At 42.5% G+C, this 20868-nt stretch overlaps 1 protein-coding gene across 5 annotated transcripts in view; it reads left to right on the top strand.

Annotated features, from left to right (window-relative positions):
- Window positions 1-20868, top strand: part of PDE8B (phosphodiesterase 8B) — a 274382-nt gene that overhangs the window by 152219 nt on the left and 101295 nt on the right. For all 5 annotated transcript variants that reach the window (XM_060635503.2, XM_060635504.2, XM_060635501.2 and 2 more), the window contains exons 3-7: window positions 970-1160; window positions 4671-4730; window positions 7018-7075; window positions 13341-13429; window positions 19833-19911. In XM_060635503.2, the coding sequence (XP_060491486.1) occupies window positions 970-1160; window positions 4671-4730; window positions 7018-7075; window positions 13341-13429; window positions 19833-19911 (477 nt within the window). The remainder of the gene's footprint in view (window positions 1-969; window positions 1161-4670; window positions 4731-7017; window positions 7076-13340; window positions 13430-19832; window positions 19912-20868) is intronic.

Raw genomic sequence — 20868 nt, 5'->3', positions numbered from 1 at the left:
AGATAATTGCGTTTCTTTATGAGAACCTCTTATTTCTAATCATAGTAAATAAAACCCTTCTGTGTTTTGCAGAGAACTCTACAGTTAGTTAACCTTTAACTCACCAAATATTTCTGAGCAGCTAGTAAGTGCCATCTTGGCACACGGGTGAGGGAGGGGGTAGCTGGGAACATGGTAGGCCGGTCCTTGCGGTCCTGAAGCTCAATTCCACTGGGAGGATAGAGCATAATCAAGCAAATAAATGAGCAAGTTCAGGTGGTGAGAAGGCTTTCTCGGGCTTTCTGCCAGAGAATCTGGTGCTGGAGCCCTGGGGCTGGTGAGGGGGACACAGGGTATTGCCACCTTCTTTCCAGTGGGGCTGCACTTCTCAGGCAGAAAGGGGCAAGTTTTCCTCAATTTGGCTCCATTATGTTCACATTTCATGGTCATTCTTTCCAGACTCTAGCATGGGTTGGGTGTTAAAATTAGTTTTTGAGGTTGCTTTGAGTTATTTCCCTTTCCTGTGTCTTTCTAGGGATCTAATTGCTAGGCTCAGAGGGTTGGTCTTCAGGTACTGTCAGGCCAACACCACCTGTACTGGAACCAAATAGGTATAAGTGTGAACCGTAGTCTCACCTGTGTTAATTATCCTGTTAATAATTTCACTGCTTAAATATTTAAAAACAAAGCCAACTGGGGAAATTAAAAATGAGCATCAGCCACCACCAGTGACTGAGTGCCTGCTTCGTGCTCCTGAAAGTTTCACAACTAGCTGGCATGGCATGTCTGACAGTGGAGGAACTGTAGGAAAAATGAAGGAAATACCTTGTTCAAAGACACACTAGAACCAGTTGGGGGAGCTGGGATTTGAACTCGGGTAGCTTCTCTCTAGACACTGCATTTTTAACCAGTATACCGTAGACTTGTTTTTTAATAGAGTCTCGTAAGAATGATGATTTCTTGTAAGATGCTTTTCTGCGTGTATTTCAGGTTTTGCTGATCTTTGCAAAGGAAGATAGCCAGAGTGATGGATTCTGGTGGGCCTGTGACCGAGCTGGTTATAGATGCAATATTGCCCGGACTCCAGAGTCAGCCCTGGAATGCTTTCTAGATAAACATCATGAAATTATCGTAATAGATCACAGACAGACTCGAAACTTTGATGCAGAAGCAGTGTGCAGGTACCTTCCGTAATGTAACATGCTCACTAAATGTTCACCCAGTAGCTAAAAATGAAATTCATTTATAGATGTCTTTAGTTCCATCCCAAGTATTTCTAAAATGTGTGTTGATGTTTCTTTTTTTTTAAAAAAATTTTTTTAATGTTTGTTTATTTTTGAGAGAGACAGAGACAGAATGTAAGTGGGTTAGGGGCAGAGAGAGAGGGAGACACAGAATCTGAAGCAGGCTCCAGGCACCGAGCTATCAGCAGAGAGCCTGATGCGGGGCTTGAACTCATGAGCTGTGAGATCATGACCTGAGCTGAAGTCGGACACTCAACCGACTGAGCCGCCCAGGCGCCCCTGTGTGTTGATGTTTCTAAGCAGTGTATACAGATTTCTGTGATGAAAGCTATAGGTCCTCCTATGAATTTATTTCACCTTTTCTGTTTTTCCACGTTTGAGTTCCATTGAATTTAGAGGTGTGATCTGGGTGCCTCAGAAAATGTCAAGGTGTTTTTTTCTCCCTCTGAGAATCGCTCATATTTCACGCGTTCACACACAAAAGACATTAAAATTCACACAGTTCTTATTATACAGATATGGTTTGGATTTAAACCAGATATTTTAATCTTAATTATTCTGTCCCCAAATGAACATCAGAAATGTGTGAAATACACATTTTTCCCTGCCTGACACAGATGGGGTAGATCGTACAGTAATCGCGGAGCAAAGGCAGCCACTTTACAGCCGCAGGAAATCTTCCAGGGATCCAAACTCTCCGCTTGTTTACAGAAACGCTTGCACTCCGGGTGGAGAAATGCATGCCTGTTCATAAATAAATGCAGTCCTAAGAGTTAGCCGTGGATGAACTGATCCGTTTAGCAGAATTGGAATGCTTTGAAGCTAGATGGCAAGAGGTCACTAATTAAATGCTAGACCGGCACAGACTCCAATTACATATGGAGCTGGAATTTTCTTGAATATTAGTAAGTGAAATGAAACACAGGGAAGTGGGTTCTCAGATCCTTGGGTACTCTGGCAAGAAATGATTGGATTAAGTAAGAGACGTTTCTCATTAAAGGCCTGGCCTTGTTATTTTTTGACCATTTTCATTTTCCTAAAGAAGAATTTTTCCTACAGAACATATTTTAACATGTCTTATTGGTCTCAGATATCTTGGCATGCTGCATAGAAATGTTTTCCTACTCAATTATTATGTATGTGAATAAATATATCATAAAATATTTGGATGATACTCTCAGTATCACGAATTTTTTTTTTTTCTTTTTAAATGATTGAACGGATAGCATTGGGTCCTTTATAAATAGATCTACTTTTTCTTGGCCTTGACCTTTCTTACATGATTTTTATACTAAAAACGCCATAATCCTTTGTGCATACATGGAATGATTTAAGACAAACTTCAGGTGTAAAAATAAAAAAACTCTTGTAATTCAGGTAAAGACAAAATTTAGCAGATTTTACCATCTTCCTTCAATATAAAGAAATGTAGTTTTGATGTCTAATAAATATACTTCTGTCTCAGCCACACAGAAAAACAGTGGGGGGATCTGTGCAGGTAGAAGCCAGGTTGTGTATCTGGGAGTGTGATTACTGCCTATTAGTGGTTATGTCACGTGCAGCCAGAATCCTGAATGTGTGGCTGCCAGCATATGTTCCTAAGATGTGTAAGGGACCCACTCCTGACACATGCGCAATCTTCATTGTCATCTCTGGTCCAGGATCCCTGGATTTTTGAGCTTGACTGGACCTTAGCTTAACATGCTTCCTTAGACTTGTGGCCCACCTATTCCAGTCCCCCTTAGTCCTCTCAGTCAGGAAGAGGTCCAGGTGTCTCTGACCATACCAGTTTCTTTGGGAGGAAGAAGAATGAAGAAATACCGACAAGAAGCAACCCAGAACATGCAAGCCAGTTTCAGAAGAAGCTAAGCGAACATTGGCCCCAGCCCTGTTATGTTCGTAACAAGAGTTTGAGCCTCTTGAGGCCCACCCCCTTAGAACATAGCCTAGCAATATAGCCTTAACACCTCACTGGGGTGGAAGAGGCTCAACAAAGGTGAGAAGTGCTTAGTATTTCCCTAGAGAGTAGGGCATACCTCTGACTTGCTGTGCATTTTTTTCATTAGGTGCTGCTGAGAATTCAGTAGGTTTGTAGGTAGACAAAAACTATAGCTTCACCTTACCAGGACTTGTGCTATGGGATGGCTGAATTCAGGAAGTAGTCTGTGCTAGCCTTGGAAGGGATATTGACTTACTCCTCTGTTCCACAGTGAGTGAAACCATTGAACTTAAGGAGTTTGTTCAAATACCATTTATCTACCAGGGAAACCTTTACTTCCCAGGAAGACCAGAGCTGGTCATTTTTTTGAGCCTTCCACCCACGTAGAGTGAGGTCTCCAGGAATAGGAAATGGGAAGGTACGTTTTTTGAGAAAGGTCAGGAAATTTTAGAGTTGAAGGAAATGAAGCAATACAAGCTGGCTTTTTCTGGGGGAGCGGTAGTACAAACATGTTGAAATGGAGAAGAGCTGAAATGCCAATAGCTAGAAAGATCAACAAATACATGCTGTTTCACAAATGACTCAGGAGCAGCCTTGAGCCTTCTGTTCTTGGAGATGATGGTTCTCTTCCCAGGGCTCTCAAAATAAACAGAGTCCAGACCAGGGAGATGGGTCAAAACAAGCATACTGCTTATTTGTAGTAAGATTCAAGTATGGGACCCTTGATTAAAAGTTCATCCAATTCACCACCCCTGACCAGAAAAATCCAGAATCTGAGCTGCAGGAATACACATAGCACATTTTCTAAGAAGATGCACAGACCTCAAAATTCTTTATCCTTAATTATTTTAATCCTATTAAATTCCTAGGGAATAAAGTATATACAGGTGGTCCTAGTACAAAACAGGTATCTTCACAGTGATAGACGCTATATTGCAGCTTTTCTCAGCCCTAGTTGACAATCCAGTTGTCTCAAGTATTTGAGCCAAACAACAGTGCAACCAACAAAATTAGGTGTTTGTTTGTACCACCCTTAATAGGCTTTAAACTGAGTTTGTCCAGCTGCCAGTGAGTGTATTAATTTTTATAATAAGGTCATCTTTCTGGGCTCCCTGCTATTTTAAAAGAAAAAAAGGTCCAATGCAATGAGCTCCCCAAGTACAAACTGATAACTAGAGACCTCTAGGACTGCCAGTTTTTTTGCAGAGTGGAATTTCAGTCAGAAAACATGGAATTTAAGTGGAATTTGCCAGTTTTTGAAGTGGAAAATTGGCAGGTCTGACCTATTGGATAATTGCCTTGGCGTTAAAAACAAAATCTTTTTTTTTTTTTTCCAGTAAAACAAAGAATTTGTCCTAATCTACAAGGCCATCTTTCTTTGTTGTCTTGCATGTGTTTTTAGACTTTCTCTTGATTTGGTTTTGTGCCATTTTCAATGTGAAGTTCCACATGCGTTCATTGTAACAAAGCTTAGATCACTTGGTTTGACTTGAGCCTTTTCATTGCAGGTCGATCCGAGCCACAAATCCCTCCGAGCACACGGTGATCCTGGCGGTGGTTTCCCAAGCGTAAGCTCACCTCCATCCCCAGCTGGAAGTAGTACTGTTCATTCTGAAACATTTGTCTGGTGGAATCCAGTCTTTGAGCCAGCACAGCACTGGGCATGTCCTCGGCCCTACAACACCAACCTTATATCTCACTCTGTGGGGGTGTTCTTTGTTTTGCAAGTTTCTGAAAATATTCACCTTTTTCTCTGTCATATTTAATTGCTGTTAACACATACCTGTACATCTTAGGAAAAAATGAGCACTCCTCGCATGATAGAAATAATGAGAAAATCTGACAAAGAGGTCTGGGAAGAACATTGTTCCCGCTTATCTTTTCTTTGAAGATAAGAGGAGGGAGAATGCTTGTTTTTCACTAAAGAAGAAACAAATTACAGCATGAGAACAAAGAAGCACTCTAAATACGCTGGAAGGAAAGGATTGTATAATTTGGACTGTGACTCTTCAGTGTCTAGAAGCAGGACACAAGGTTGCATGCCAACGTTGGAAGGCAAAAAAGGGGGATTGGGCTGTAGGTTTGAGATGGTGGGATGAGAAGGTTCTCTTCAGGGTTTGTTGTCTGAAATGGCCACCACTTAGGATGAAAGACCTCAAAGAAAAAAAGTTGTTTGTACAAGCTACAGCCCTTGAAATCCTTGCAGTATCCAAATTGTGGTGTTTGCTTAATGCCATCATTAGCTTCTGAGAGACTAAGACCTTTATTTAGGGCCTAGGACCTACTGCACTTGGCTCCATTGTGGCAGCTCTCACAGAGTCTGCAGCAAAGTTGCTGACAAGCCGGCAACAGAGACTGGGGAGTTTAGGTCTCCCCCAGGCAAGCCTGGCCCGGGGAGGTTTGAAATACTGTCTTCTAAAGCCATATTGGTACAGGAGGAAATCCTGGCTCCATAGTTTTACCCCAAACAAAGACTCTTCCTTCCCTGCTATTACTTGGGTCTGTTGTTGGGAGCTGTGCCACTTCACTTGGATTCCCACTGTGGGCCAAGGAAAGGAAAGAAATTATCCTCATTGGTTCCTTACCACTTCATTATCCTCATGGGATATATGGGGTCTCAAGGAGAATGAGTGAGGGGAATCAAGATGTACACTCAGCTTCTTTGCCCCCTTGTTTGTATTTTGTCTTGTGGGCACTGTGAGGTCTTAATAGGGTGTTAGAGTCTCAGACATGGATACCAGGAGATACCAGGCCACGTGCATATTCCCCAAGGCTGACTCATTCCATGGACGCAGAAGAGAAATACTGATTTTTTTCTAGTCACATATTAAAAATACTTACTGATCCTTGACAAATAATGATTTGCTATGGCTTCTTATTTTTCACCCTTTCCCCCCTATTTTTTAAATAATATATTTTTTACAGATAGAGAATAATAACAAAATGAGTGCTGAGTTTGTGCAATACAGCTTATGAAATAGAATGTTGTTGCTACCTTCAGACCTCTCGTGTGCCACCATACCCCCTCCCCCATTCCAATCTGTCACTTAGAGAAGGTAGAATCTAGAGTTCCATGGTAGAAAAGAGAGGACTGTGCTTTCCTATAGGGAAGGCATGAGCTGTAGGTAATGCCACCAACAAGCACCGGGATTTCTCTTCTTGTTCTCCACCTGCCCCTCCACCCATTTTATTTATCTTTTATTCCATTTTACTTCCCTGTTTCCCAACATAGCATGTCTTTGTCATGCTATGAGCAGACATTCATTGTACTCAGATTGTTCTGAGACCCAACTATAGGCTCAGTATAGGAAAGCTTGCATGAAATGAGGGACAATACCCTCAGTTTTTTTCTCTTTTTCCCTTTTACCTTGGCATTCTTAATGACCCTTCTTTTCCATTTGGTTATGGGGTGCTGCAGTCTATAGTGCCAGTTGACTTCCTCACATTGCAAGTTGGACCCAGCCAGGTCTTGGGGTGGGTATTGTATTTCCAGAAAGTTTGGGGGAAAACATAAAGGATAGTCTCTGGGATGAGCAATGCACCCACCTTGTCCCATCCATGTGTTTCAGCTTTCAAGGCCAGCCCAGCTTTGGAGATGGCCACTCATGTGTGCCGTGGTCATGCTTTCAGACACACTGCTGGAGTTTTCTCTCCTGTTGGTGTTCTTTTTGCATCTGGAAGGCAGATGTGGGACTCTGGGTGCTTGAAGGCAGGTGCATCCCATGGACACATGCTGGTCAGGAAGCCACTCTTAACGCAAACTCCATGCTTGCCTCGCTGCTCGCTCTCCATGTTTCAATGTGAGGAACCCTGGTTTGTATCTGGTGAGTGACTGCATTTTCTGCTTTGCTGCAGATCAGGCGACCACGAAGAGGCCTCGGTCCTCCCGCTCCTGCATGCAGGATTCAATAGGGTATGTATGTAGGAGGTGACTCAGCACCCCTGTCCGGTACCGATGCTTCATCCTTGGTTCTCACCTAATAGCACAGCCACAGATAACCTTTAAGGGAACTGAGTTCCAGGACCTTGAGGGAAAGGACGTAGCTGTTCTCACAGGACAGTAATAAGCGACTGCTACTCAAGCTTTTTCTCTCATAACTTCATGTGTCTTAGTCATAGAAATGTAATGACCTAAAGGCACATCTTATTATCAACAGGTCAAAATTCTGTAGTCCCAAAGTAACCTCACTTAAATGAGTCTAGTCAGTGAGACTCAGTCTTTGTGAATGTTATACGGTATATGGTTAAAGTCCACCAAACTGGCACCTAGGGTTCTGTGTGCCTCAGGGCCCAGCCAGAGCTTATACCTTAGGGACAGACCCATGATGGCTTTCACATCTGTCAACTCGTGGTTTAAGCCATCCGTGTCAGCAAAGAAAAGTTACTTGAGTCACAACTACATGAATAACACTAATGTTCAATGTAAAGCTTGAGATGGATTACTCCACTGGCTATGACACCAAGAGAGAGACGCAGGTTGTTCCTGACTTAATTCCTCACGAGAACGACAACTGTTCAAGAGCAAGAGACTGCTGAGAGGATCCTAGGACATGGAGGTGAGGCTGAGGCACCCCTGCATCACAGGTGCAGTGTGATCACCCCTGCTGTGTCAGCAGGCCAGGTAGGAAAAGCAGTTATCCAGTGACCATGCTGCCCCTCCCCTGGCCAGTGCAGCGCCACCCAGAGAAGTCTTCCCTCATACTGCAGTGGAAAGGGAGCCCAGGGGTGACTACCAGCTCCCCGACCCCAGTGTTATGGGTTACTCTGTGGGAGCCTGTACTCTGATCTTGCAGTATAGGGAATCCAAGGAAGTCTCTGTGGCTCTGCCACTGGGAATGTGACTGAGGTGGGGGGCGGGCGAGGCGGGGCTGGGCAACAACCAGCCCCTGGATCTTGGCAGACTAAGTTCATACTTGCAGTTCCCAAGTAGTAACCCCAACCAGTGGTTTTGCTCATCTTCAGGACCCAGTCACAGGTGCAATCTGACCAGGGAACTCTGCAGAGTGCTGATCTACCCGATTTGGATCCTCACAGGAGTTTTGCTGGCCTTATAGCTGGTTTGCCCATCCTCTGTGGAGAGTGTCTTAAGGCCCTGTCTGACCAGAAAGACTGGCAACAACTCCTGGATGCAATACAACCCCGGGGGCTCTTGAGGGAGGGGCATGCAGAGCTGATTGTCCCCAGAGTAGAGGCCGTACTGGGCATGCAATATTTCTGAGCTATCTGCTATTCAAAGGCAGATTAATTCATAGCCCAGGCTGAGGTTAGCTCCTAGCCTCTCCCAACCTGCAGAGTCAGTTTGGGAAATTGAGAGTAGCCTGGACTACTACAAGAGGGGTCACCCTCCCCTTCTTGCCCAGGCACGGAAGCTACACTGGCTGTGGAGTGTCTTCCAGCCCCTTCTGCCCAGAAGGGCTGGGGATAACTCCTGGATGCCACCCAACAACACTGGAGCCGACAGGCTGGACAAGGAAGAACTGATGGTTTGCATAACAAAGCCAATGGCACTATTCCATCAGGACACTTGGCAAACAGGCCCCCTAGAGTTAAGACAAAGACTTTTACTAGCTTTAGAGCTGCTTCTCCCGCTGCAGGCAGGAAATGTAATTCGTAGCCACACTCATCACTGAACACAACGTTTAGCCTCTCCAGCCAGGGAACTGAACCACAGCACACAGAAAGCTGCATAGCCCTCTCAGCAGTCCTACATACAGAGGTGCTTGAACAGACTGTACAGCCTGTCTTCAGAACACAACTGGTGGCCTCACCTGACCAGGAAATTCAGTGCACATTCTGGCCTAATTTGGGTCCCTAAAAAAACAAGCAGTACAGGCCTGGGATCCCATCCTGCTGCCCTGCCGGGGCAGGGCCGGGAAGGTCGTTCCCAGACTCATCTACTACTGAATACGGTACACAGATCTGACCATCAGGTAAGCCTGACCAGAAACTTCAGTCAACTGTAGAACCCATCCTGTAGCTTCGCCTGGGTAGGGAGACAAGCCAGTAGCACACTGCTTCATCCCTGTCATGAGAGTCTGACACTTGCCTTGCCCTGAAATAGATCATAATAGGCCCTACCTGACCAAGGTCATTACCAGGAATCACACCCAGAAACCCAGACTGAGCTGACTGATGAAGTCTCTGCCAAAGCAAACCTATAAAGTCTATAAGATGAGCCCAGGTACTCAGATGCACAGACACCAACAGAAGGAGTCAAGGATCGTGAAAAATCAGGTAAATAGGACAACACCAAAGGAAACTAATAAAGCTTCGATAACTGATCCTAAAGAAATGGAGATCCGTGAAGTGTTAGAGAATTCAGAATAATCATCTCAAGGAAGTTGAGTAAACCACAAGAAAGCACAGAAAAATAATGAAATTAGGAAAACAGTGCAAGAACAAAATGAGAAGTTTGACAAGGAAATAGCAGCCATCAAAAAAAAAAAAAAGGCAAAACAAAAATCATAGAATTGAAAAATACAATAACTGAATTAAAGAACTTAGTAGAGAGTTTAAGAAGTAGACTTGACCACGTTGAAGAAAGAACCTGTGACCTGGAAAGAATCTGTGACCATCGGAAATCACCCAGTTAGAGGAATAAAAAGAAAAAACAGAATGAAAAGAGTGAAGAAAGCCTAAGGTAATGATGGGACACAATGGGGGGAAAAAAAGCCCAATACTTATAATATTCTCATTATAGGTATTTGCAGAAGAAGAAGAAGGACAGAAAGTACATTTAAAGTAATAATGGCTAAAAACTTCTGGACCTGGGGAGAGAAATGGACATCCAGATCCATGGGGCCCAGAGGGCCCCAAATAGGTTGAACCCAAATATGTAATGGTGCTTTGCTACCCTGGGTTAAGAAAACAATCCTTGTCATAGAGCACAGAGAAGCGGGAATGTGTGATGTGGTTTTGTGCTTTGGTATGCCTCGGTGTGCAGGAGCAGTTCTCTATAAAATACTCAAGGTAGCATAGTGGTTCACCTGTGTAATAGAAATATTTCTATCTAGCACTGTAACTCTCCTGACAGCTTTGTCCATCATCTCCTCTATCAAAGGCTGGCATTGGGAGTCATGTCTTAATGAGAATGCCTAGGACAGTGCTTCTGAGTCCGGGAATGGAGAGTTGCAAAAGGAAATTGTCAAGCCATGTGGCTGAGACTTCCTTTCTTAGGCACTTCCTAAGAAATGATGTAGTCATTTGCAGCTTTCGTAGGTCTTACATTAAATGGTGATCCCCATCCCAGCCTTGTTCTTCGCCTGTGAGGCAGGATCTCTGGGAGTGTGAGGAGGCAGGTTTTCTGGACTATCTGGGAGCTGACAGAATAGCGTGACACACTGTAGGTTCTGTCAGTGAGGATCTACATAGGTGCTGTTAACCATCCTTCAGGAATATTCTGCTTGTAATTCAGTGAGCCTACCTCTAACTGGTTTAGAGATTGTCTGGAGGGCTGAGATTGCCCATTATATCCAGGAGGAACACCTGACCCTCTTTGGGTACAAATGCCACTAAATACATTGAGGAGGTAAAGTTCACACTTTCCTTTTTACTCCTTTGGTAACCTGTCCTTGCTGCTCTAGTAGGTTTCATTTCCCTTTGTTGGGCTGTGGTGCTGCTCTTGGCAGTCAGCCATTGTGGATAACACTCTTCAAGGGAGCATGAAAGATAGTACCTGTCAGGGACCACCTGGCAATCTTTAATGCTGAGTCTGATCAAATCCATTTACCAGCTAGGTCAGGGACCCCCCCTCCCCAGATAGCTTGAGCTCTCCTGTGAGAAGCATGCCAAACCTACTGAGGCTTTACCTACTGGGTTACTGTGGCTCAAGATCAGCTGAAGCTCTCCAGGTGGCTAGTCTCCTTTTTTGGGTAAAATCTTGTCTTTGGCAGCTTTCTCCCCAAGCACCCTTCCAAATATGCTGGCTATTCTTGAGTTTGTTTCTCATCTCTGGGTTGTTTTGACTGTATTAAATCATCTGCTAAAACTCTGGTCTGTGGTGCTAGCTAATTGGCCAGTGCATCAGTCTGTAGGTCCCTGAGTGGGGATCCAGGAACAAATTGTGCCATCAGATATTCCACAACAGCTCTCCATGAAGCTTTGGTAGCTGTGTATAAGTGGCTCACTGCATGGTACTCAGTCCATTCGGAGCCTTTTACAAACCAATATCTTAATTAGCAAAGGGCAATAGCAGCTGCATTTATATCAACCTTTACGTGCCCCTTTTCTGTTTGAAATGACACTTACTCGCTCAACAGATGTTCATGAAGCACTTACTGTATGAAATACAATGGGGTAGGCCTGCTGTGGGTACAGTGGTTGGATGCGCTGGGGAGGCTTCCTGTGGAGGAGAAAGTGGAGAGCTAAGATGGACTGTTAGGCTCCATTTGAGGGGATTTACTTAATCCTCATCTACACATAAGAAATTTAATATTTTCTCCATTTTTGCAGAGGAGGAAGCAGGCTCAGAATGCCTAAATAGTTTGCAAGAGCTCATAGTCATGACAAAGTTAAGGAGGAACAATGTGTTACTTAACTCCAAACTCCACGTTGGGTCCACCAAAGTAGTAGTTCCCAAACTATTCTGTGGCGCACTCGTGTTCCAAAAGTTCTTAATAGGTGTTCCACGAAAGAAGGCTTCCGTGGTCAAATAAGCTTGGGAAATCAGTGAGAACTGTTCCTCCTCTTCCCACCCCTGGAAATGCACAATGCATCCTAGGAACATTGCACATGAGCATATTGAATGCTCTGAGAAGTTCTGTCTTAAAGAAACATTCTAAATTTCTGAATGTGGGGTCCATGAATCTACATTTTTGGAAGAATGCATGGTGATTCCTAGCATATTGAAGTTTGAAGTTCACTCCTTTTGATCCACTCACATTATTTCAATAATAGGAGTTAACATAGCCTAGAAAACCACCAAAGAAGAGGAGAATCTTCTACCTTCGGTCTATAGAAGAGTCATTAAGTGCCAGACAAGGGGTGTGCAAAACAAGGGCTCCAGTGTTTAGAAACCATCACCTGTAGAAAGCTCTTTTTCACTACAATGGAAGTTCTTAGAACTAAAGAAAAATAAGATCTCAGTAAGTTAGTACTTAAAGTGAAAATACAGTATGATTTTACAGACTCTATTTAAAGTATTACACACACACACACACACACACACACACACAGGCATTGGAGCTTAAGGGAGATAAACCAAACGTAATGATATCTCCAGCTTATAACATTTTTAGTGACTTGGGGTTTTTTCCTCCGTGACTTTCTTTACACATTTTTAAATTAATGTGTATAACTTTTATAATAAAAAAACAGACAATAAAATTTATTAAAATTGGTGTCTTTAAAAAAAATCTGCCCAACTGTTGATTGTAACACTTTTGAAACTGATTTTTATCACAGATCCTTTTTAGTATCTTAGAAAGCATCTGCTCACAATGCTCAGAGCTTGTCTACAGGCTTTTACATAATCTCCACCCATCCAGAAGCTCAGCCTGAGCCTAACCATGTTTAACTTTGCAGAAAAAGAGAAAGTATTTCCCTTCTGTGTGTTTGTGTTCTGTGTTCATGCCCCCCCCCCCTTTTCATTACCCTCTACCAGCTTCTCCCTGGAGTAGTGGGGAACCAGAAGTATTCCCCAGGGAGAAGCCATCCATGCTAGATGCATGGTGTGTGTGTGTGTGTGTGTGTGTGTGTGTGTGTGTGTGTGTGTGTGTAAGAGGAGAGTGCATTTGGCAATCAGAAGATGAGGAAGTTAGCAAAGAAGGGTCTCTTCCCTTGAAAATGACCATTCATACTGTGGCACATAGTATGAGTGTCCAGTGTGGGGTTTGAAAAGACTTTTCTTAGTGCAAAATAAAGCCAAAATGTTTCAGTAATTAACAAGGGGGTAGATGCTCTCTCTGCCCTTGTGTGTTTATTTTCCTGTGAGTATTTGTGATGAAGTTTTTCCCCACCTTTGTTACCAGGGGAGTTAAACATACAGTATTACCTTATCGGTTGTTTCTCATACATTTAAACAAGCATTTCAAAGAGTTTGACAACTGTTTTGTTTCATTTCAATTTCTCAAGTTGTCTTATATAACAGAGTTACCTGGGGTGGGAAAAACTAAGTTCCTTTATTTGACTCCTTAAGAAGTCATTGTATGTCTTACATATTATCTTTGTTTTCTTTGCAGAGATTTATGGAGAATAGCAGCATAATTGCTTGCTATAATGAACTGATTCAAATAGAACACGGGGAAGTTCGCTCACAGTTCAAATTACGGTATGTAGCAAAAATAAGAAGGAACACAAGGTTAACAATGTTGTACAAAAGCTTCTGTCATCAGACTGATGTTCACAGGTTCCTAGCTGAATGCCAGGGATTTTGAAACTGTTAGACAGGTAATGGTAGCTGGTAAATGGCAGAATCCAAACTAAGAGCCCTTTGCTCAATGAAATAAATTAGAAAGCATTTCTTTCTTTGACAGTATTTTCCACTAATTAAAGCAGTTTTAAAATTATAGTCTAGGAAAAGTAATGTTTACTTTTCATACAATTAAATTGAGATTAAGAGTAGCCTTTGAGGATTACTTTCTATTTACTACTCTTTTAACATTTATAAATTCTTGCTTGGATTGTTAAGAACAGGAGCAAACCCATGGTATATCTATTATGCCAGCCATAATAATTGCTATGTAACCATGATAGTAATTTCATGAGGTTTGTTTGTGACCTCAGTATGCATGAAGTGTGTTCAAGAAACTTACTTTAAGTCTCCTTAAAGGCAAATAGTGCTTTAAAAGCAGGCTTTTCATAATGTTCACTTCTGAGATGGAATTGTCAAGACATCTGTCTGCTGGAAAGATGTTCTGCTTCCGGGACATCTTGGGATATCAGGGCCCTAGCTCATGCCCGATTTTGTGGAGGTTCCCCTCTAGCACATCAGACCTTGATTTCTTCAACCTATCCCCCTCAAGTAGGAGAGAAGGGCAGAGAGGATGCTCTTGCCAGCCTATAGCTCCTGGGAGTCCAGCCCTTAACGGCTCCAGGCTTTTGGATGCCAGAAGGTCCCTGGCATGGTTTCTCTCTGTGGCCAACCCAGAGGTCATGACGGTTTCAGGCTTAGTGAAAAATAAGTAAGATAGCATCTCACTATAATGATTATGCTTCTCTTGATTACTTGATTGGCATTCAAAGTGGACAAAACCCTGTGTAAACTTAATTTTTCTCTGCCATCCTTGGAAGTAAAATGGATTGGCATAAACCCATAAAGGCAGGTTTTTCTGGGGTTTGTTTACCCTGGTCAGGGAAGTCACTTTTTGGTGGACAGAGAGCTTTAAGAAATAGTGTGGGGAGAAACAGTCACTTCCTTAGGCAGGGAAATATTTTTTTAAAAAGTCAAACTAATGGAAATTCTGATATTTTAAAAGTCTTCAGTGAGGAATACTGGTAACGGTTTTTGAATATATAAGTGAAATCCCTAGGTTTCTTTGTATCCATGTATTTATTAACTTCAGAGAACTTAAGAGACATTTTCAAGAAAACCACACTGCCTTGACTTCAGCAATTTATGATGTTTATTGTACATTGTTTTTATTCCTTGGGATCTCTACTCTTTTTAATTAAGGATAAAATGACTGTACTTTTATTTTTTTTAATGTTTATTTACTTATTTTGAGAGAGAGAGAGAGACAGGGAATGAGTGGGTTTGGGGCAGAGGAAGAAGGAGAGAGAGAATCCTAAGCAGACTCCAAGCTCAGCACAGAGCCCAACCTGGGCTTGATCCCATCCATGACCATGAGATTGTGAACTGTGCTGAAATCAAGAGTGGGATGCTTAATCAACTAAGTCACCGAGGTGCCCCCAAAAGACTATACGTTTAGATTTTTTCATGATAGATAGAAAAAGAGGGATGTCATTTTGTTTCAGTTCTTTAACTGCGTATGATCCATAACAAGAATGAACAGCAGACCCCTTGTTGCTTTGATAGGTAATTCCTTCATTTGATTTTAAATAACTGAGGTTTGAGGTTTCTTAGGCAACATTTAAGTGTGATGGCACATGTAGGATGTCAGAAGGTGAGGATGCCTGGTGGCTCAGTTGGTTAAACATCTAACTCTTGATTTTGGCTCTAGTCATGATCCCAGGGTTGTAGGATTGAGCCCCATGTTGGGCTCTGTGCAGAGTGTGGAGGCTGCTTCAGGTTGTCTCTCTCCCTCTCCCTCTGCCCCTCCCCAACTCACGTGTGCACACGTACTCTCTCGCTCTCTCTCTCTTAAAAAAAGAAGCCTCATTCATTGTCAGCAGGGCAAAGGCAGGTCTGGCAATTTGAAATAAACATTCTCAGCCAGCGCGAGGGTTAAAAGAACGGGCTTGAAGTTACTGTGCTGATAAAATTTGCTTAGAGCCAGGGCACTGAACACTTCTGAGGGTCTCATCACATTCTGAACTAAGCACGTTTCTAAGTACATAACCCTGCATAAGTCCCATGACTTCTCACCCCTCACTGACTGGAGCTGGTTGGAGGAGTTGAGCCCATTGAGGAGGTCATAATGAGAAAGCTCAAGTTCTTAATGCATGCAGATCAGTGTGAAGTTGTTAAATGGAGTTGACTCAGGCAAGCAGTGGTGTCCGAAAGGTAGGTTTGCCCAGGGTGCAGATCCCTTTCCACAGCAGCTTAAGGTAAAGAGCCTCTGGTAAAGACTGGTAAAGAGCCTCTCTTCCTGGTCATGAGCACCCAGCAAGAGAGCAGCCCCAGCTGTGGGGAAAAGAAAGCAAGAGTTCTCCCCAGAAGGCCAGAGAAGGACTATGTGGTCAGTTTCTTCCATTGGTTTTTGGCTAGTTCTGCCTCAAGCATCTCCAACTTCCTTTTTTAGAGGAGAAGGGTGTGTGTACATGGTTTGACTCTTCCTGGGTACCCTATATCTGAGCCTAGCAGTCAGGGGTTGGTGACCCATTCCATGATCTCCCCAGCTCCATGCGTATTCACGGACATCTAAAGACTCCACCTGGACCTCAGAGTCAGGCAGGCAACTCTGTCACTTGCTGCAGATGGGGAAAATGAGGCTCTTTATTATACAATGCCAGAATAATTATAGTCTAATTATATAATACTTTTCTCTGCAATTCCGCCCCCAGCTGCAGCTAAATATGTGACATTACTAGCATTCTGCAAGGACAGTCTGTACTCTAAGGAGGATGTCAAATGTTGAAGGTAGACACTCTTGTCCAGGTCCTGGGGTATGGTAACCATATTTAGCCAAGAAAACCGAAGGATCATGTGATCAAAGAAAAAATATTTAATTTTAAAGTTCCATTATAAAGAATAACTTCTAAAGAGAGGAGATAAATCACATCTCTGTATGCTTGATGAGTTTATTAAACAGTACTATTGTTTAGGGGACAAATGAAATGGAGACTGTCTAGGGAAATATAGGGTAAATGATGATCACTTCTCTTCCAATGTTCTTATGCCTCTTTATCATGAAAAGAACTGTGTTATCCTAAATGCAGATAGGATTTAGCTGCTTACCGGGAGCTTAAACTGGTAAGTTTATACTAATGCAGTCCTGTTTTCTTACCTAGGACTTAGACCCAAATCATCATGTTCACTTGATTCCAAGTCTAAAGAGAATAGCGGTCCTCCATTTCAGGAGTCAAAGTCTCTGATGGACAAAACTTGAGTTCCATGGAATACCACACTTCTCAGTATCAACAGACATTTATAGAGCACTTTATCATGGGCCCTGCGTGACAGGCACTGTCACAGGAGTAGAGTCCAAGCAGTAAAACCTTAATGTAATTGGCTCCCATGGTACGGCTACCCAGGATTGGGGCTCACCAGGAGCAAGTCCATGATGCCCTGGCAACCTGTGCTTCCCTCTCCCTGCCTCCCAGACCCTGCTGGGATGTAGATTTAGGTTCAGATTTAGGTTTCCCTGAAGCCACCACCTTGCACAGTCCTGCCTTTTTGCAGGCAGCCTCATTTTGTGTATATATGTGTTTTGAGTAGATTCTGGAATATCCGTGGTAGGAATACAGGAGATAATGCAACCCATCCACTCCTGCCCCAATGGACAGAGGAAAACACTGAGAGCCAGGGAGACTCTTGACATGATCACAGCTACCCAGTATGTTGGTGGCAGTGTTGGGGTCGGATCCCGGCATCCTGCTCTTCAGTCGGATGAACTCACCACCCTGTCACACCACTGTGTTCTTTGTAGACTTGTAGACATGACACTTGGGCCCCTGTAATATTTGCCTTTTCCATCTGGACCTTCAAGGGCTCCTTAAGAAGGTGAGGGGACATGGTTCTATGGCCTGTACTTCATGGGTTTCCACATTGCGGCTACCTTTCCTTTGTGCTTTTTCCAATTTTCCAACTTCTCAACCTGAAAGGTACAAAAATATATCTGAGGCACAGTTACGTGGTTCCTAAGAACAGAAAATTAATAAAGTTAAGGCTCTTCTGCATGAAGAGTATTAATAATTAATACAAGCTATTAAATTCCCAAACTTTAGGAACATGATTCAAATTGATTACTTCATTTTGCTGCAGGTTTATTTAAATAGAACCATCAGCCAAATTGCTTTAAAGCCTAGTTCTTAACAGTGCAGTCCAGCATGTCACTGGGAGAAAACCATCTGCTGGCCCCATCCAGATCCTTCTACCTTGACTGTTCATGAGAATTTGCTTTGTCCCATTGGGCATTATACTGAAGATTTTATGCTTTGTGGATAATCATACAACGAATGTTTAATAGATGAATTTTGGACATTTGGAGCTAAGATCTTACATAAAGGCTGCTCTTGACTTGACAAAAACACTAATACTCTGAAGTACCCTTTTAAATGCTTAGGTGAGGCACACAGATACGTTAAGCAAATGGGCAAAAGATGAATTTGTCATTTGATAAAATGTGTTATAGCTTAATTATCTAGCTCTCAAATGTAAGGTTTAGTCCACACAGAATGTGCTTTTCCACGTCTGACTCCTGGGGGACGGGAAATGTTTGCCTCTGCTGCAACATCGGGTTCTGTACGCACATGCCTGGAAAATACTTCTGAGACGACTAGCTGTTGCTTGCCTCTTTGTGGGAGGCAGGGTACTAGTGACTTTGGTAATAATTTAAAAATCTTTTTTCCCCCTTATTTTAGGTGATCTTGTTTACAAATGCGGCAATGGTATTAAGGCAGTACATGGTTGAAATTAGACTGGTACAATTTAAATGAGGAAACATACTGTACCCATCTGGAATCTCAGACAAGTTAGACTTACCTTCTCCTCAGCTCGCCCATCACAGTTACTTATTTACCCTTCCACACTGGTACCTTCATCACTGCACCATGGACTAAAATCCTTCACTCCTCATGCAGGTTACCTTGCTATTATTGAATGCAGTTCTTCGTTAGATAGTTCAAGTATTCTCCTGAGAAAAGATAGGTTATGATTTACTTTTCTTTCCACCAATGGCCTTTGAAAGTGTTAGAGAGTAGGGAAATACTGCTCCGAGATCTGACAGGTAATAACAAGTACTATGAGCTGAATTCTTACATTATCTGAAGCACTTTGAGAAATGCCTCACATAAACTGTTGATTTTTACAGCAACCTATAAAACAGGTGTTACTACTCTCACTTATAGATGAGGTAACTGGGAGCCAGCAAAGATAAAAAGTTGCCCGTGGTGCCATAACTGGCAGAATACAGAACCAGACTTCAGCCAGGTTTTTTTTCCCCCTCCTCCTTGTAAATAGTTTAAAACAGGATGGCAAATTTAGATGCCTCCATGAGTGGAAAAAATGAATAACATCTTATAAAACAGTATGTTTTATAAGAAGGAACATGAATCAAGTAAATCTTTTTTTTTTTTTTTTTTATAATGTGTCAGACAGGCCTCACTGGGATTCTTTAAACAGCCAGCACAAATATAAAAGCTCTAGAAACTAGCCACATACTTTCTGTGTTAGATAGTAAATAACTTACCATATTTGGAGTTGTGCTAGATTTAGAAGGTACTTAAAATTCTAAGCAATTGAGAAGTTGAAATATTTCCAGTATTCTACACGTACCTTAGAAAGGTCACCAAGAAAAGTGCCTACCTGGAGAGCTGTAGGGTTAACGAGGCAAGAGGAATCTTGCCATATGTGCCTTCCATCGTGCCAGTGGGTGAGGTTGAAAGCAAAGTACCATATAAAGGCTTATGGACCAGAGATTACGAAAGTAAGAAAAGAGGAAAAAGTGTTTCTGTGTCTATTGAAAAAGGGCATACAGAATACCTCAGATTCAGTTTGGGTTTAATTCAGTTCTAATTATTGGGAACTTGATTCCACCGTGGCCACACTAGGAATGAAATAGAAGAACAGTGTTGATGTAGATCCGGGAGACCTGTAAGATGGCCTCCTGCAACTTCATTCTCTTGGGTCTGTATTAAGGTTTCATTGAGCACATAGGTGGTTCTTTCCATGATCCATGAAGATTTTGCTGGATTACAATTCTTCTTTGTGTCATAGAGAAATGTATGCTGCTGTCAAACAAACTAGCTTACTTTGAAAGGCTAGAGGTTTTTTTCCTTCACAAAGAACATGGCTTTAATGAATTTGGGGGAACTGTTTACTTTGATAAATTAACATATGAAACGCTAATGGTTTTATAGCTTCACTAACATTGATCTTTCGCAACTTTCAGGGCCTGTAATTCAGTGTTTACAGCATTAGACCACTGTCATGAAGCCATAGAAATTACAAGTGATGACCATGTGATTCAGGTACGGAGACACTTTTTGTCTGGAGATGTCAAAATAGAACCTTTCAAGTTGGAGCCATCCTTTTCCAAGGAACTTTCCTATAATCCTCACATTACTGTGTATTTTCTTTGGAGAAAGGGACATCAAAAATATGTAAAGAAAACTGATAGACTGAAATCTAAGAATTAGATATTCACCAAGAATAAAAAAATTATTTTGGATCCAAACCTATGCTTCCTATGACCAAGATAGGGTAAATTCTTTGATAATTTGCGAAGACAGCATTTAAATCACGCCAGAAGTATGTCAAAATTGTAGAGTAAATGCTTATGGGAATGAAATGTTTTCAAAGGTATTCATTTATTTGCCTGCAGTTGGTATTCTAATTATATAGCAGTCTTGTATGGTAAAGTTGTCTTCCTAAGGAAATGTGTATAGTAGACGAACCTTTGTTGAAATGAAGTCATCTTACTGTATTTGTTGGAAGGTAAGACATTTCTGCTACAACAATAATCTGAAATGTGGACTTCTCCATCGATGGATACTGGCCTGCCTGGAGTTGGTTTGCATAATGGCACTGAGTGTAAGGAACACTTGCTGTCCTCAGTGGAAACCAAAGACAGTGCTCAGGATATGGTGGCCACACAACAGAGCCCCCACTGCACACGGATACACCCTGCTGTCAAACCTAACCAGTAACAGCAGCAGCCCACCCTGCCTTGGCCCCTTCATTAACATGTTCGTAATGTTGTCTCCTTTCCATTCAATGACTCTGTGAAAGAAACACAAGTGCCCCATGATACTGATGGGGGAAACTGAGGCCCAGCAAGGTCAAGGAATTTACCCAAGGAAAGCCCCAGTAATAAGTATTGGAACCAAAATCTGTAGCCATGTCTTTCTGATTATAAAGCCTTCCCTCTTGGTTCCGTGTTTGGCTGTATTTCCAGAATCTGTTTTTGTGGCTGTTCCTTGCCGTGG

The sequence above is a fragment of the Panthera onca genome, chromosome A1 (assembly GCF_046562875.1).
Source record: "Panthera onca isolate mPanOnc1 chromosome A1, mPanOnc1 haplotype 2, whole genome shotgun sequence".
Classification (NCBI taxonomy): Eukaryota; Metazoa; Chordata; class Mammalia; order Carnivora; family Felidae; genus Panthera; species Panthera onca.
Note: the sequence above shows the minus strand (reverse complement) of the source record. Positions and strands in the feature narration are given on the sequence as shown.